Source organism: Phoxinus phoxinus (assembly GCF_949152265.1).
Source record: "Phoxinus phoxinus genome assembly, chromosome: 22".
NCBI classification, from domain to species: Eukaryota; Metazoa; Chordata; class Actinopteri; order Cypriniformes; family Leuciscidae; genus Phoxinus; species Phoxinus phoxinus.
This window is the reverse complement of record NC_136897.1, coordinates 11,384,063-11,401,988: the sequence shown is the minus strand read 5'-3', so window position 1 is coordinate 11,401,988 and position 17,926 is coordinate 11,384,063. Positions and strand designations below refer to the sequence as shown.

Sequence of the window (17,926 nt, the reverse complement as noted above, 5' to 3'; positions counted from 1 at the left end):
CCCATCATGTCACATACAAATACATAATACACCAAACATGCATTTCGTATTTCTGTCAGCAGGATACAGGGGAATAAAATAATTAGTTTCATTTCATCTGTGGAATTTCATGGAAAAAGATAAATGCGACCGCATCATAATATTTTAATGCTCAACAAAATAAACAATGTTCGAATTGTGTGTGCGCGTGTGTGTGTGTGTGTGTGTGTGTGTGCGCGCGTGTGTGTGTGTGTGTGTGTGTTGATGTAGAGTGTAGAGCACAATCAGGGCTCTGGAGGTATAAATGATAACTTCTATATTTACAGTAATTAACCAAAAACATTAAGCAATAAAATACTCTGCAGATCTGCAAAATACTGTGCTTTTAAGTTGGATTCAAATATGACAAGCCAGCATTTATAGGAGCTGGTTTTTAAATAGCTTGATTTCTCATTAAAACTGGGTTTTTTAATCTCTCCACCAGAGATCATTTTGTAGCCCAGAGCATTTTATACTCGCATTTGCAAAACTTGCTGAGGTCATACTTTAAAATCTTATTAAATGCAGATTAGACCAAAGCACTGGCAGTGCAAGCATACCTAAATATAAAATGAGTTTGAATATGAAACTTTCATATGCAGCCAGGATGTCAGGAAGAGAAAAAGAAACAACATCAGAAGACTTTTCTACTATTCCAGAGTACACTATTTGTAACAGATTGTTATTTCTTAGATTAAAAGAACACAGGGGTTTATTATGAGTAATGATTATAGTGATTATACCAAGAAAAGAAAATGATGAAACGTAGACATCTATGAAGCCGACAGCATCCCACACTTGGGGTTTAATTATACTGTTGCCATGCAATCCTCTGGGTGAGTACTGAAGAGAAGCACAAATGATGTTCTTTTGTCCAGAGGCATCAACAATTAGCTTTCTTTCAGTCCAAATGAATGTCAAGCAACCTAAAAATATTTTAAAGGCACTAACTTTTAAAGATCTGTCAGTATGTCACTGCTAAATTTCAAGCACACTGCAGATCTAGTCTGCTAAACGAATAAGGGCCAGATTTACTAACAGCTTGCGCCAGTGCTAACCCTCTTTTGGCGTCAGAATTTATTAAAGACAAAAAATTTGTAGCTATTGCATTTGATGGAGTTTCGGAGTCATTGGAATGGTTATATTACTTTTTTCGGGTTGAATGGTGGTCGTTTCGCACCCTCCCGATCGCATGTGAGCGGAAAAAACACACTTGCAAATTTGAGCCAGCGGACCGCCGGATGTGGCGTCAGGTTGTATCGCGTGGTATTAGGTCTCGCGATGTAAAGAATTGCTTTACGGCAAAAAGTAATCTGCTAAAATTATATAATTATTGCGCACCCTCGCGCTGTTCGAACCCGAATGAAGAAGAATTGTAAAGAATGTCCTGTCTGTTTTGATGTCGTTGATCTACTAGCCTCTGGTATCTGAGAGTCGCCAACAAGTTTTTCGACAGTGTTGGCAAATATCTATTCCGAAGCTGTAGGGGGAGCTCTAGAGAGAAACCGGCGAGCAAGATGCTACTGAACAGGGCAAATTAGTGTTAGAGCGCAATTCCAAAATAGTGCCGATGGGTGTGGAAAGATCTACTGACGACTCGCAAATTAAGAACACAGACGCGCACATTTTCATAACAACCAGCGTCTGGTTTAAGACGTGCTTTTTTGGGTGGTAAATAATGGCGTATACCAGTAAATGTTTGCGTTTCCCATATATTTTGCGTCTAAAAGGGAAACTCCTACAAATGCATATGCAAAAAGATCAGCCGCAAAAATGACCCTGTCCACGCCTTTTCAGTGATAATATTGCACAGCGTGTCTTTAGTAAATCCTGCCAGTATTTTTAACGCCAAAAGAGGGTTTGCGCTGGCGTAAGCTGTTAGTAAATCTGGCCCTAAATGTTCTGTAAATGAAATTCTAACAATTGACAGTCTTATTTATAGCTTTTTTTAGTTCATCATTATTAGTTCATATGTGTCTGCTGTGTTTAATTAATTATCCTCGTTTGTGTTCCTTAAGTTGTTCCTTCACCTGCACTTCTTGTCCGGTATTGTCTGTGCATTAGCACACTGTATCGCATGTTGGCTGCCTATTTGGATTTATCTATTAAACCTTGTGTTACACTATCTTCATTGGAACTTAAGCGTTACAGTACCAGTGGAGGCCCTAAATCATTTCTTAGTTGATTCCAAAGTGATCATTAGGCAAATACAAGCTGCTTATGTAATAATGTTTTTTTGTGTGTCAAAAAGCCGATGGTTCACCTGGCATCAGTATGTGCTTCTTCCACCTAGTCAACTCTGACGCCTACATACACTCTCCAAACACGAGCAGTGCCCACGCCATCCACTGCAACTATCGTGAAGTCTGCGAAAGAGCTCACAAACAGAGCTCTGGCTGTTGCTATGGTGACTGGGTTGAGCAGTGGGGGCCTCCAGTGCGGAGCAATTTATCATTTTAATAAGAACTATGTGTGTTTCAAGGGGCGGGTCTGGGCTCACAATCACATATAGCTACATTCAATTCATTTCATTACATTGAATGCTTTTGAAAGATGAGAGGTTGAAATGGATTTTGAGCACTGATAAAGTTTCCTTTATTTTCAGCTGCGAGGTGTACGGCTGGGTTTATTATGTCATATCTGATGTAATCATTTTTCAAAAGACTAAAGAAAAACGAGACAGAAGACTCTATGGAATAATGTTACGTTATTCAATTTAAAGCTGTCACTTTGCTTCATTCCTGGACATTTTTCTTCTACTAAAATCTTATCAGATGATTTACTAATGGGTTTTGGATATTTAGACCACAATATATTTCATCAGCCCGTTCTTCATCTGTTGGCAGGAGATAACTTGACCTCATGGATCAAAGTATGCAGGAGTCCAACAATAAAGAAAAATAGATAAAATAGTATCTGCTAACTCAACCACCCAAATACACCAACATACAATATCTTAATGATTTGTTCATCATAATTCATCATATTTATATGTCTAAAATAACTAGAGGAAGAATGCAATCAGTCGTCTGCTGTAAAGGAGATAGCGGGTGATGACTTTTGCTCGTCCCTTCAATATTCAGTTTACTCACCCTGATTAAATTCACGTTGATGCAATTTTCAAGAGCTTTAATGAAGACAGCGGCCCTTTGATCTCCAGGTGCTTCGGCTGCTCATGGTGATAAAGCTTTTATTTTGCAGAGCACTTTTACTGGGCTAGCGCTCCAACTCAGGTGGCCAAATGTCACACTTTTTGCTGAGCTTTGAGGAGTGGACCACTTATTAACAGGTATAGTGGACTTTACTGGTCATTATGAACTGTAGAGGTTCTCGACTGGTGAGCCCTCAAAATGGGTCACACCGAAAGTTTGGTAACAGTAAGAGATTAACACTTTTATAAATAAAAGTGTGAAGACTTTTACAATGTTACAACATATTTCTAATTCAAATAAATGCTGTTCTGTTGAACAAGAATCCTGGGGAAAAAAGTATCACGCTTTCTACAAAAATATTAAGCAGCACTAAACTGTTTTCAACTGGTTTCAACATTGATAATAATACATAATTTTTTCTTGAGCACCAAATCTGCATATTAGAATGATTTCTAAAGGATTCATTTTGAACAGATGGTCCCAATTATATATTTTTAACTAATTTGAATGATTTTGCAGCACTTTATAATTTACCTATGACTTCAATGAAATGAAATGAAAAGAATGAAACTTCAAAATCAAATTTCCATTTTAACTTAAATTCACTTTTTTCTTTGAGCTTTTAATGTTGTTTATATGTCTATATGGTGTTTTTAATATGCTTTAAGACAAACCATGTGCAAATTCACAAGTCAACACCATTGCTGAGTATCTTCTTCTTAAAACTGCAGTGAACCAAAGACAGTCTCAAAAACGCGGTTTGAATTCGCTGGTGTTTCTGACGTCACAAACTACCTTGTAACCAATCGTGTCAACATGTGATCGTCAACGAGTGGATCTCTGAGCTGGTGTGAGTGAGTGGAGGCGGGGCTGATTTGCATATGCATAGACCGTGTATACTACAGTAAAGGCAAGGGTGTAGAGTTACATTCATGCTATTTTAAGGCATTAAGAAAATGTTTTCAAGGAAAAAAACGTTTAAATATGTCCTTTTGGTGATCAAAGATGAGCTTTTAAGGGATACAATTATTGACTACAGGGGGACTTTAAAGGCACAGTGTGTAGTTTTCGTCGCTAGAGGTCACTTATTTAAAACAATAACAAAGGCACAGCTTGATGACACCATGAATGAATGTAGAATCACGGCAGTTGTCGTTTTCACCTCCACAGCCGATGGAACGCAATCCGACGGGACTCAGGAAATGTATTAAAGTTTTATTAATGTTACTGTGTTATGGGACAGCCTGGGACATTTTATGTTGATGTTTTAATTATGCTTCTATGCTGCAGCTGCTGCCGTTTCTTTCATTTTGTTGTTTATTTTACGATTAACATTGTTTAACGTCCGCCTCCTTCATCCCTAAACTCCTTCATCCCTAAATAACATTGTTACAGTAACGCTTGATCACGTATATTCACTTAATTTTATTTAATTCTAATAAAATAGCCGCAAATGCTGAATTAGCCTATACTACTCACTTTATTTGACTAATTAAAATTGTGGTGTAACGCAGCACTGTTTTACATGGTTTACTTGATGTTGTTTACTCTGATGCATGGTACAAACCTGTTCCTTGCGGTAAATCAAGAAACTATATAACAATCGATAAAGGTATCCAAAAACTCACAATGTCTAATAAAACACACGTAATATATTAAAGCGTTCTTGATGTTTCTACGGAAGTAAAACCAGAAATCGAGGGTAACACATGGATGTGGCGTCATTGACAGGCTATGCGATGACGCGGGACGTTAAAATTTCTGATTGCTCTGGATGTAAACATTGTTGGAAACCTTTGGGTTAATGTATAAGTATACAAGTCAACTAAATATATAAAATTGTAGTGGTTTTTGGATATTTGAATCCAAAAATCTTACATATTGTGCCTTTAAGCATGTCACGTTAAATTTCACTATGGTCATGTCTCACTGATAGAGAACAAACAATACCTCAAATCTGACTTCATATGGGTTTTTCTATACATAGGCTACTGCTCGATTCTTCAAGGTTTGGCAAGACAGCATCAAGCTGAAATCAAATCTTTCTCCACACAAACACACGCGGATGCCGCAGCCATTTTTACCCCCACTCCTCCAGAAATTTACTCAGCAAAATCAGGAAGGCTGATCGTTTGAGGAAAATCCCTTATTTTACATCACAGGAGTGCCACTCAAACTGATTGTTTTGTTATTACAGAATCAGTGCACTCAAATGAAAACGATTTGCCTCATGAGTGGACGTTTAACCCTGACCACAGAGGCCAAGAAACCATCCAAATGGCATTCCACACCCACCTCCACCACCCCACTGCTTCCCCTGCCACCATTTCTTCCTTTGTGTCTTCCTTCTCTCGGAGCGAGAGAGGGAGAGGGAGCGAGGGACTCACGTCGCACTCCGAGAGAGCTGGCAGCGCTCCAATCCCCTGCGACAGCAACATTTCCATTGATCAGAGCAAATGGAGACATGTCAAGTTACCACGGCAACTGGCAGGCCAGTGAGGCAGATCCGTGTGGCTGAAGAAGAGTCTGTGTGAGGAGCATCAGGGTGGAGCTGTGTGGGCTGGAATCCTTCAAAAATGAAGATCCACGGCGTTAAACATGCTCAATAAGTCACTGCTATGTTATATAAATGCTGTTAACATAAGAGATTCAGTATGCATTCGGGAATGTGAATATTTCTGACAGTGTTCGCTCTTTTATGAAGGCTTGAAGGTGTGATCTTGTTGTGGAGGTCAGACAGATGAAAGATTTTCTGCTTTCTCTGTTAGTGAGGAGGATAGAATCGTGCTCAACTTATATATTTCATTGATTTATACATCTTCAATGATTTATCACCTATTTCAAAATGAATTCAGATTCCCATGGTCATGGTAATATTTCTATGTATATGTACAGCAAGAGCTGGTCATGTACTCCATCTACAGGCTGCCTGCCAAACACACAACCCAGCTGCAGTGTCAGCAGAAAGATGCACACCACCAATTGTCATATTGTGTCATAATCGCATAATATAATATGAAAATAACATAACAGCTCATGACCAATTCTCCTCTGTGCACACAATAACATGCATAAAATAATCAGTGCAATTTTAGAAAATCAAAAATAAACATACAAATGATTTGATGATTTAAAAAAAAAACTATTAAATATTTATTTCTATTTAATTGAATAAAATCTTTAAAATAAGATTAAATGCCTTAAAGATAGGCTATTCGTATATATTTTATTAGCCCATAGCCTATATTATTACAAACATATTCCCCATATTTATTTGTGCATTTCAAATTGGGCAAGGGATAAATAGATGAATAATTATGAGAAGTTCTGTAGATGCACTTACACAACAAGAAGATAATGATTTCCAGTGCCATTTTAACTTTTCAACCCTTTAATTAAGAAAGGGTTGAAAAGTTAATTTGGCACGGGGAATCATTAGGCCATATCTTCTTTTCCAATCATTTTGTAGCAGAAGTGCACATTAGATTATGTTACTGTGATTTACTTTTTGAATGAACAAGGAAGAGGTTAAAGAGGTTACAGGAACATGAATCATGTTTTGTCTATTTCAAAATATATATATTAAAAAATATTCTATATAAAAATCTAGCAGCTGTGTCAAAATTAATTATTTAAAATGACAAATTCAGAACAGATATTTAATATAATTTTATAGTGAATAGTTGAGAATTCAATAAACAGACAAAATAATAATAATATATATATAAGTATTTGCAACCTGGTCAACAAATATTGTCAGTACCTTCTAAGTCCACGAGAGGGCGACAAATCCCAAATTAATTACCACACTGCGCGAAATATAATTTAAAATAAAACATCTATAGCATACAAAACTCAGATCTATGAGAAACCGGAATCTCTCAGAGAGTTCATAAAGATATATTACCACAGTGTTCAGCTTTTAGAGCTTGTTGACAAGGACGTGTAGTGTTTTTTTTTTTTCTCCCGGATTCGCGGTGGACTGATCATAAGGCAGAGAGGGGCAGATTCAGGGGAGGGACGCCAGCAGCAGCAGCTCCCGGTCTCACTGCTCACACACAGGGAAGAAGACACAGGGCTGACACTGATGGTGCTGTGCATCTGATAAAAACAAACAAACGGGAGAATAAACCTGAAATTTGAGGGGAAACAGCACTGGGACAATATGCAGTGAGTATAGCAACTATTCTTCATTTAGTGGGCAGTCCAGTGTGCCGCTGGCCTCTTTAATGAGTGAACGGAGCCACACCTGCAAAACATCCCAAGCTCTGCTCTTCTTGTTGTTCCTATGGCACAATTAAACGGTATACTTGAAAATAAGGCTGCATTTTTAATGTTACAAATGTTCATGTTTAAAACGATGATCGTTTAGAGCTATTGTATATTTTTTGCTGTGGTGTAATGTGTGTCGGTACAGCGGATAACGGTATGACATCCAGGGGTGAGAGCAGCATCCAGCACACATGCGCTCTATATCCCCCGTGCTGACAGAAATAGGTTTCTCCTTCATGCCATTGACTCTCAGTGCAGTTATTTTCATGGCTAATTTAGAAGCAGCATCTCCTTTTTTAATCTTTGAGGTACTTGCTATTCATCTTACATGAGTGTTTGTTTACAGTATCGCGTAGGCTACTGTATTTAACCACTAGCCTACTGTGATTCGGTCATAGGCACGAGGCTGCTAAGCTGCCATGCTTATTCAGTGCTAAAGAACAATTAGCCATCCTATACATTAAGCAATAACTATACTGAATAGAGAAACCGTCTAATTTCTTTTAATATTTCATCTGGAAATAGTTTGAAAAGAAGCCAAAACAGTATGCTTTGGGTTCGGTTAACTTCTTTTCAGCGGTCTCGGTCCGCTTGTTTGGTGCTTACCAGAGTTCAGATGGCAGCGTTCACACTTATTCAAATGAACCGCATTAACAAAACAGTCAAACCAGAGTTAGTTTTATTTGAAACAAACATTCCGAGTGTGAACGCACCCTAAAAGAAGCAAGGCACTGAAAGTGTGGAACACTGTATGGATTTACAGAGCTTCCCCTCTACTCAATGAATCACTACAATCCAGATTTTATATTTCTTGCTCCATGCACACTAGAAAAAACCCCACTTAGAGGTTAGTGGGTTTTGTACATGATGCTTGATATTGAGCAATCTGACATTTGTTGTCATGTTATTTGAATTTAATCTCATAATGATAATCATAAACTGTTTTTTTCCCCAGCATAATGTTTTACCATTTACTGCACTTTTTCTTGTAGTTATTTACATATAGCGGCTAATGAGTCGGAAATTTTGCACATTCACAGAACCTAGCTTTCTTCTGCATTTCAAAATAAGGTTGATACTGTAGTAAGATTATAATACAGATGCTCTTTTAAAAGTCTTATACAAAACCACACAAGTCCACTTTAATTCAAAATGTAGAACATATTTCACAGTGCTTGCACGAATCAATTAAAACTAATAAGTTATTAGGTTATTGCTAATAATTTGCATTCTAAATTGGTCTTCTTTTTTGCATTCATTTGCATATTGAATTGTGATGGGTCTTTTTTTCTCTGCTGCGTTTCTCTGTTGCTTACTCTGAACTTTAACTTATATTGCTGTGCTGATATTTTCTTAGAGCAATACAAATCTTGTTTATTGCAACATTTTAGTAAATTGTACATTAAATCGAACTTTGCAAGTTGAGTAATGCATCACACTGAGAAAGACAGATGATAGTTGTGATGTTGCCATTACAGATAATTTCTTCCATATTGTAAAAAATAATAATAAAATATATCTATCGGTTGTTGATTGAATGGAGGCAGATCTGAATACAAGCTTGCAGTTGATTGTTAGAAAGGGACTTAAGCGGACTAAAGAGAGTGAAGTAGTTTGTCGTTTCACTGGAAGATTTGCGAGTTGTGATATTTTGATTAAAAATTACAAAGTTAAAATATTGTATAAATTAAACATGAATAAATTATCCTTAATGAGATCATTAAGATGCATTTAGAAAATAGATTCCATTACATGCTGACTTCAAGCATGTCAAATGAAAAGATTTATTGGTACATAAACGATACACAAAAGAATTCTGTCTGACTGATTTCTGTAAGAATGCAGTGAGCTGCAATGATGTGAAACAACCTAATAATCCATGCGCTGAGAATCCTGTTTCCCTCTGTGAAACTGAGAGGATACATCATGACCGGGGCTTTAGCTAGAAGAGCAGAGACAACTGCCGGCAGACTTAATTACTCTAATGTACTACACCAGAGGGAGAGAGATGAGGGGTGGGCTGACAGTTGCTCCTGGAATCTGAATGAAAGGCCCTACCCATATCGGATGACACATGCCTCTCCATTAGTGACTCGCACGAGTCTGTCTGAAACCCCATAAATGACCACTCCGTTCAGGAGAGGATGAAATTAGGCGCTGTTTTATTGGCACAATGAAAATATCTTCCCTGAAATATGATAAGACCTGCTTTTAGCTGAAAAAAATGTGGCGGTAAATGTATGTATAATCCTATTGTATATTTTGGGTACTGCACATTGCCTTTTTTATGACCGGTGCAGTTGTGGTGAAATTTGAGTATGATAAAGCTGCTCGTTTTCCCTTTCATTTAAGTGTATAGTCAAGATGGAGCATTGTTAATCTCGGGCTTCAATGAGAAGGTTGATGGGCGCATCAGTTCCTGTTGATGTTGCTTTGGAACTCAGCATGCGTACCATTTCTCCACTGTCATCCTTTCCTCCTGCTTATGAAGTGCTGATTTCTGCCACATGTGCTGAGGAATGCTGGGAAGCTTCAAAGGATTCATCAGACAGTGTGTCTGAGCAGAGCCCTAATGAGCAGGCCTGAAACTGCTTGGTCAGGGTTCCTCAAAGAAGGATGAAAACTGAGTGAGAACTGAATTAGGGTCCTATTATGTTTTTCCAGTTTTTCATCTTTAGTTAGTGTGTAACGCTGCTGCTTGAGCATAAAAAATATCTGCAAGGTTACAAAGCTCAGTCCACTCCAAAGGGAGATTGTTTATTTTTACAGAATCCCCTTTTCTAGAACTACAACAAATGGCTCGTTTGGACCACAACGCGATTTTTACGGGCTTTATAAGAGCCAGGCGTGCTTCAAGTGGTTTTTTACTAGTTTCAGGCTGACGCAGTTATCATTTTCACGTCTTGCACCACGTTGTTTGAATAGCAATGCATTTGCACCCATTTGTGCACCCATGGAAAACGAGGTGTGTTCAGGCACATTGTTGGCGCGTTGCTATTTTGAGGCAACTGAAATTGACTTCACCATTGACCAACAAAAACCTGATCTAAAGTCAATGCCGCACATTTTTTTTGTTATTTAAAGAGGCGGGTCCGCTTTAACCTTGCACACAAGCAGATCCGTTTCCTCGCTAGAGAAGAGTTCAGTTTTTCAGTTCACTCAAATTCCGCCATGTATATTGCGAATATGCCCTGGTGCTAGTGCAACTGGCTTTTAAAGGGAATGGAAGATGAGACTGCGATTGGTTTATTGCACATTAAGCCTGTTTTATGCTTCTGCGTTGAATCAACGGCGTACCCCTGCAGACCCCTCTGCGTCTCCGCGAACCCCTCTCCGACCTCTCCGCCGTGACACAGACCGCAAGGTCTGTGATTGGTCAGATTATACATCATTTCCAGAGTGTAGCTTTTCCGGTTTCCCCCTCCCGCTATACCGCCATTTTTAAAGTGACCACTGCACTGTTTGTTTCAACAACGTCTTCTTTTTCTTCTGCGATTAAACATTTGCAATAAAATCATTTGTTGTTCAACGTCGATTAGCTCCAGCTGCAACAACACTCTCTCTCTTTCGCTCGCCATTGTCGGAAATGAAAAAGCGGAACCGGCGCACGGAACCAAAACAAACTAGCAAAAGATTTGCAAACCACACACCCCCTAGCGTTATGGCGGTGAAATGCACCGCGATCCAACGCAACCCGACGCAGAACCATAAAACGGCCACAACACCGTAGGAGTGGCGGTGTAGCTACGCCGTGGAGTTGACGCAGAAGCATACGGAGGCCTTTACGCTGAAAGCACACCCATTACTCATTAAAGGATTAGTTCACTTTCAAAATATGTTTTGCTGATAATTTACTCACCCCGATGTCATCCAAGATACCCATGGCTTTCTTTCTTCATTTGAAAATAAATTAAGGTTTTTGAGGAAAACAACAGCACAAAACACCACTTGTGCTGGTCTGCGACGCGCCACACATTACGTAATCATGTTGGAAAGGTCACGTTGACGCCATCTATCTAAGTTATTCGTCTGTGTACTCCGGTTCAAAAAAGTAGGAAAGGACGAAAAAGAAAAAATATATTTTTGACTGAAGAAAGAAAGACATGGACAACTAATCCTTTAAGAGAATAGGGACAACCCTTTTAGACCATGTGGCGGGTGCGCCGACCTTTTTTCCCGTAGTTAAACTAACAGCAAAAGTGGATTAATTTCGGACACATTCTAAGTGCACTTGCGCTTTAGACCATGCGTTTAGATCTTTAAAATAGGGCCCGTAATGTTACTCATTTAAATAATCTCCACACATGGAATATGCAAATAAGGTTCGAGGCTTGGTTGAGCTGAGTTAGAGAAGACAGTGTTGTCGCTTTGTCAAAGAGACACTGTTTTTTCCACAACGTTTCCAAAATTATTTGTTTGACCTTTACTAGGCTGACAAACTTAGAGTGGTGAAATCACTGTTCCTGAACATTATAACCCCAACGTTTATCTGTGTGCTGCACATTTTATGGAAAACAGCTTGTTTTCTGTTGCTTTTGTAAGCTCTCGCTTTTGTAAGACGTTCACCGCTCCTTAGGTAAGTTAACCATGGGATTGTGATTGATTACTGTTTGTATTACCATAGTTTTCAGACAAATATCATGATTAAATGGTGGATAGCATCATATCTATAAGAAAAAACAACAAAAAACATACCACTCTGAAACATCCTGGAATATCTGTGCTTGCAAAATCTGTGCATAAAATCCGTTCTGGACGATCCTCTTGTTTGTTAACATTATCAGAGTCTGAATCAGGCTCGAATTGGTTTGAAATTGACGCCATCCTAAATGTTTACACTAGAGAAGAACTCGGTGGGATATTTCCAAATCACGCACTAAGTGGTGCCAATCACTACACACTGGGCCAGCTAACCAATCACAGCACATTTCGTATTTCGGAAGGAGGGGCTTTATCGAAATCGGCGTGTTCAAACCAGACTGGGGAGAGAGTTGCTGTAACAATGTAAAATATGTTTAAATAAATCCATTTTTTGCATCAGGCATGAAAACATATTCTAGTACACCCTAAAAACTAAACTGAGACTTTGTAAAAGGCCATAATAGGTGCTTTAAAAAAGCAAATGGGAAACCCTCCCCACCATGATTCAAAACTAATGGATCATCTGACCTTCAGTTCCTGTCTATTTTGTTATTCTCTTCACTCTGTTATTCATTATCAGTGTGAGAGGAGCTCTGTGTTATCTAATGTATATGTCATGGCCAACACCCTTTACTGACAATATGGGTCATGGTCATATAAATTAGACAGTGTTCTTTCAATTCAATTCATTGAGCAGTTCATGAGTAAATCCATAGGGATGTCGACAGAATAGTGTGGATTTCAGTACTGCAACTTTGGATATAGATATCAGGCTGAAAGAACATGCAACTACAGAATCATTACATCATTTCCTTTCCTGGATTGCAGGATTATTTTGTACACTTTTTAAAACACTTTCTAAAGACGTTATACAGAATCCTGCACATGACTTGAGATATTGTGAACTTGTGGTTCGAGCGGGGGGTTGAGGGTTGGGCATGGATTTGTGCTACGCCACTGGCTCCAATGTCTAATTAATTTGTGGCCATTGGCCTGGTTGTACTAATTTGTTCAATCATGGTTACGTAGTAACTTACTCCCTTATTTTAGTTAAAGGGGTACTTCACTGCTGGCAAAATGGGCTAGTTTCAATACAAATTGGCTGCCTATGCTGTTGAAAGACGAAACATTTTTTTTACATCGTTGTTACCTTACCAGAAAAAGCAAAGAAAAAATGCTGTCCAAGGACACTCCCACCAGTCTGCTATGGATACACTTGACCAGAGTCAAATATCGCCTTGCTTATGTAGAAAATACTTCTTAGCAAACTCTTAGTCATAATGGTGTCAACTTGTTTCCTGGTTCAAGAATTCAAAGAGTAAACGTTAAGCAAGAGTGAGCTATTTTCGGGCATTGGATTAAGAATCCAGGGCATTGTAGGCAGTGGCTAAAGGTTGCAAAGAATCGCTAATACGGAGAGAATACCGCTACGGAAAATCTGAAAAACCTCTGTGTGTTTAGTCATCATGTCAAACTGGATGACCATGAACCATGTTTTAGGCCAAACGGAAGGGAAAAAACTGAAAGAAACAGCAGTTCCGTCAGTTCTGCCCAACCCCCTGGCAAAATGCCATTGCATACAGGTAAGAAAGCTGTTGCCATATGGTACCATTTTTACCATAATGCTGTTGAAATGGTAGACAAAGTACGATACAGTTTTCAGTGATAAACTTGTACTAATTTGTTCCCTCATTTTAGTTAAAGGGGTCATATAATGCCATTTTTCTACAAGTTAATATGACTCTTTAGGGTCTGAATGAAAAGTTTGTAATATACTTTAATTAAAAATTCTCATTAGTATTGTAAGAAAACACAAATTTTACCTGGTCAAAAGCAGCTCTGTTTTCAGCACACCATTTAAGTGCATGTGTCTTTAAATGATAATGAGCTTTGCTCACCCCGTCCCTCTGTTCTGTGGGGCATTTTGACACAACACACGTGGAGTGCTGCCTTGACAACAGTTGAGGGTATATTTTGGAGAAAGAATGGCAGCGGGAGTCTCTGAGGACACATCTGTGCAACCGTATCAATTTGAACCGGAGTCAGACCCAGATCACGATGACGGCCCCGAAGAAGTTCGACAATTAAGGCTCGAACAGGACGTTTCTGAATGGTTGGTTAACGTAATGTCACTTTGATCTATCTTTGTACTGGCAGGGTAGAGTAGTGAGATACGAACGCTATGTGTTTACTGATACGTTAGTTCATTGACAGACTGATGTTACAGCTAATGGTCATGAAAAACTTTTTTTCGGTAAATGTAGGCGGCTTGTCAGTGATGAATAAAACTTTACACTCACTTCCTCACCTCTTCTGGTGGTGCAGCAGGAACACGAATAGTTGGTACCGATTATTTTTTCAGGAGCAGCTTCTTAGCAAAACCAGCTTTATACTGACCCTCGTTTATAAAGCAGTATGGTAAGAAATGATTCGCGCAAACATGAACTATAGACTATGATAACGTCACACGGTCAGACGGCTCGATTTGAGACGGGAAAACATATAAGGAGATTAAAATAAAAAAAAAACACTGGATGGTTTTTTATCATTATATGATGGTTGTGTACAGGCACTGCCAACACACATTTCAGTACAATCAACTTGTAAAAGTGCATGTACCATTATATCACCCCTTTTAGTGAAGTTGTTGCCATGTTTTACCAATTTGGTCATTTGTTTTGATTTGACTAAATTAAATTGAGGAAACAATTTTGTGTCCACAATTTTACTAAAACGAAGGAACAAATTAGTATAAAATGGTCGCGATTTAACTAAAACAAGGGAAAGAATAATTCATGGGAACACATTTTTAATTCACGGCCACAATATCTTGTTCTTAACAAATTTTTAATTTTGGTTATAATACCAAGCGCCTTTGTACTAGTTTGTTCCCTTGTTTTAATTTAGTTAAATCATAGTTAAAATTTGTTAAAAAGCATTTAAACTATTTAAATCCTGGCTCCGTTTTGATATATACTCTAACTCCCCATCATGGCTGGTTGTAGAGGTCGACCGATAGTGGATTTTACCGATAACGATAGCTAGGTTGGGCCATACTTGCCGATAACCGATTAATGAACCGATAGTTTTTAAAATTGATACTGGATAAAAACAAACATAACACTCCAAGTAAAACAGTGCTGAACTTTATTATAAAAATAAAACTGTATTGAACCATGAAAACATGCTAAATGAAATAAATATATAAATGTGAATAAATATTTAAGTCAATAAAAGACATTCATTCAAACTGAAACTAAAAGTAATACTCTAAATAACAAATAAAACCAGTTACATTCGAAATGTAACTATTTTGTTCTTTTCAAGCCAAACAGTCATACTTAAAGATGGCCAAATTTAAATATCTACAATGCCAGAGCATTGAAATTACATAAATATTACATGTATAGTCAGTCTCACACTTTTGCTTCTATTTTATAAACACTTGATAATTATCAAATCAAAATAACAAAATATGTAGCTATTAAAGTAAAGATGAAAAAAAAAAACCGAAATCGAATATGCTTTTCTGATTCGTTTATGTTTCTGTCGGCTGTATGAACATATCATTTTGCTTACGTCTCTAGCTTTAAATATGCAACTTCTCTGCATATTTAATGCATAAAAGTGACCAGCTGGATATGAACTAATGCAAATAGAGGTAACAATTGTGACATTAAACATTCGGGTCGGACTTACGTTTATGTTTGTCAGTGTTTTAACCGCTTGAGGTACTACTAATGTTAGCGTCCTCTCAGCCTCGAAGGCAAACAAACACACTGTTGTGCTGTTCTTTCTCTACTAATGCAGCATTTAGTCAACAAATTAATCACTTTATAATGATATGACAAAATGTAGGCTACTGTATATGGGCGTTTCTTCAACTACGGGCACTTTTAGCCTTGTGAAGTTGAATAAAAAAAATTTGTTCAAAAGTCACGTAACACAGTCTTATAAGTTTAAATAATTTGTCTAGTTTTAAGGCCTGTAAGTGGACAAACTTAGATTACAAGAGAAATTGTAAATATTTTACATTTTTTCCGACCTGCAATGAACAAATGTCATTTCCACCACATATCAATATACAGCTGTTATTTAAAAATAGAATAACTTATTCCACTCAAGAATTCTCTAAGATCATTTTTGTAACTAGTTTTATCAGTTTTTCCACAATATGCAACAATTATACATTTTTCAATGAGATAAATGAACTGCCCTAAGGACCAAATGCTGAACTGTACACCTATCACACTCTGAAATTTAATATTGGTTTGGGCAAGAGCTTATTAGAAAATAAATAACTTTAATTTTTATATTAAGTAGAGCATGATCTCATAAATTGTGGTTACATTTTTAATGTGTAATGAGAACTTTTTTAATATTTTAAAAAAGTGTGTGTGGTGATGGAAATGACAGGGCGGTGGTGGAAATGACAGGGTGTTGTGGAAATGACAATGAATTAACATGAATATATAAAAACAGTAGAGATATTTATTAGATTTTTTTTTTAACTCATCACACTCATTAAACTTGATTCACAAAGTCATTAAACATAACCACCTGTTTTAGTGTACTGCTGAGTTTGATGTATAAAACAGATTTGTCTCACAGATGAATAGTGCATACTTAAATAAAAATAGGTACAAATTAAATCAATTAATATTAAAGTAATATAATTTAGAAATAAAAATAATATCATAATCCATCCATCCATCCAACCATCTTCTTCCGCTTATCCGGGGCCGGGTCGTGGGGGCAGCAGTCTAAGCAGAGATGCCCAGACTTCCCTCTCCCCAGACACTTCCTCCAGCTCTTCCGGGGGGGCACCGAGGCGTTCCCAGGCCAGCCGGGAGACATAGTCTCTCCAGAATGTCCTAGGTCTTCCCCGGGGTCTCCTCCCGGTGGGACGTGCCTGGAACAGCTTCCCGGGAAGGCGTCCAGGAGTCACCTGGAGCCGATGCCCGAGCCACCTCAGCTGACCCCTCTCGATGTGGAGGAGCAGCGGCCTACTCTGAGCTCCTCCCGAGTGACCGAGCTCCTCACCCTATCTCTAAGGGATCGCCCAGCCACTCTGCGGAGAAAGCTCATTTCGACCGCCTGTATCCGGGATCTTGTCCTTTCGGTCATTACCCCCGGTAAATGAGAGCTGAGCCGCTTTCTTCACCACGACAGACCAGTACATCGACCGCATTACTGCAGAAGCTGCACCGATCCGTCTGTCAATCTCCCGTTCCATCCTTCCCTCACTCGTGAACAAGACCCCAGGATACTTGAACTCCTCCACTTGAGGCAGGAACTCTCCACCAACCTGAAGTAGGCAAGCCACCCTTTTCCGACTGAGGACCATGGCCTCAGATTTGGAGTTGCTGATTCTCATTCCAGCCGGTTCACACTCAGCTACAAACCGTCCCAGTGCACGTTGAAGGTCCTGGTCTGATGAGGCCAACACGAGAACATCATCCATCATCCATGCAAAAAGCAGAGACGAAATCGTGTGGTCCCCAAACCCGACACCCTCCGGCCCCTGGCGGCACCTAGAAATTATGTCCATAAAAATTATGAACAGAACTGGTGACAAAGGGCAGCCCTGCCAGAGTCCAACATGCACCGGGAACAAGTCTGACTTACTGCCGGCAATGCGAACCAATAATTAATAATAATTTGTTACATTTATACATTTTGCGCTTTTTCTGAGACCTCAAATCGCTTTACATAGAAGGGGGGGAATCTCCTCAACCACCACCAATGTGCAGCATCCACTTGGATGATGCGATGGCAGCCATATTGTGCCAGAATGCCCACCACACACCAGCTTACTGGTGGAGAGGAGACAGTGATGAAGC

General features: G+C 38.7%; 1 protein-coding gene across 3 annotated transcripts in view; it reads left to right on the top strand.

Moving 5' to 3' along the window:
* The first annotated feature begins 7,175 nt into the window (after positions 1-7,175).
* The window catches only part of palm1a (paralemmin 1a), a 63,571-nt gene continuing 52,820 nt past the window's right edge, over positions 7,176-17,926 (top strand). For 2 of the 3 annotated variants that reach the window (XM_079598475.1, XM_079598474.1), the window contains exon 1: positions 7,182-7,340. In XM_079598475.1, coding sequence (XP_079454601.1) covers positions 7,336-7,340 — 5 coding nt within the window. In that variant the 5' untranslated portion in view covers positions 7,182-7,335. Of the gene's footprint in view, positions 7,341-17,926 lie in introns of all 3 variants that reach the window. The other variant, XM_079598473.1, reaches the window with a different exon arrangement.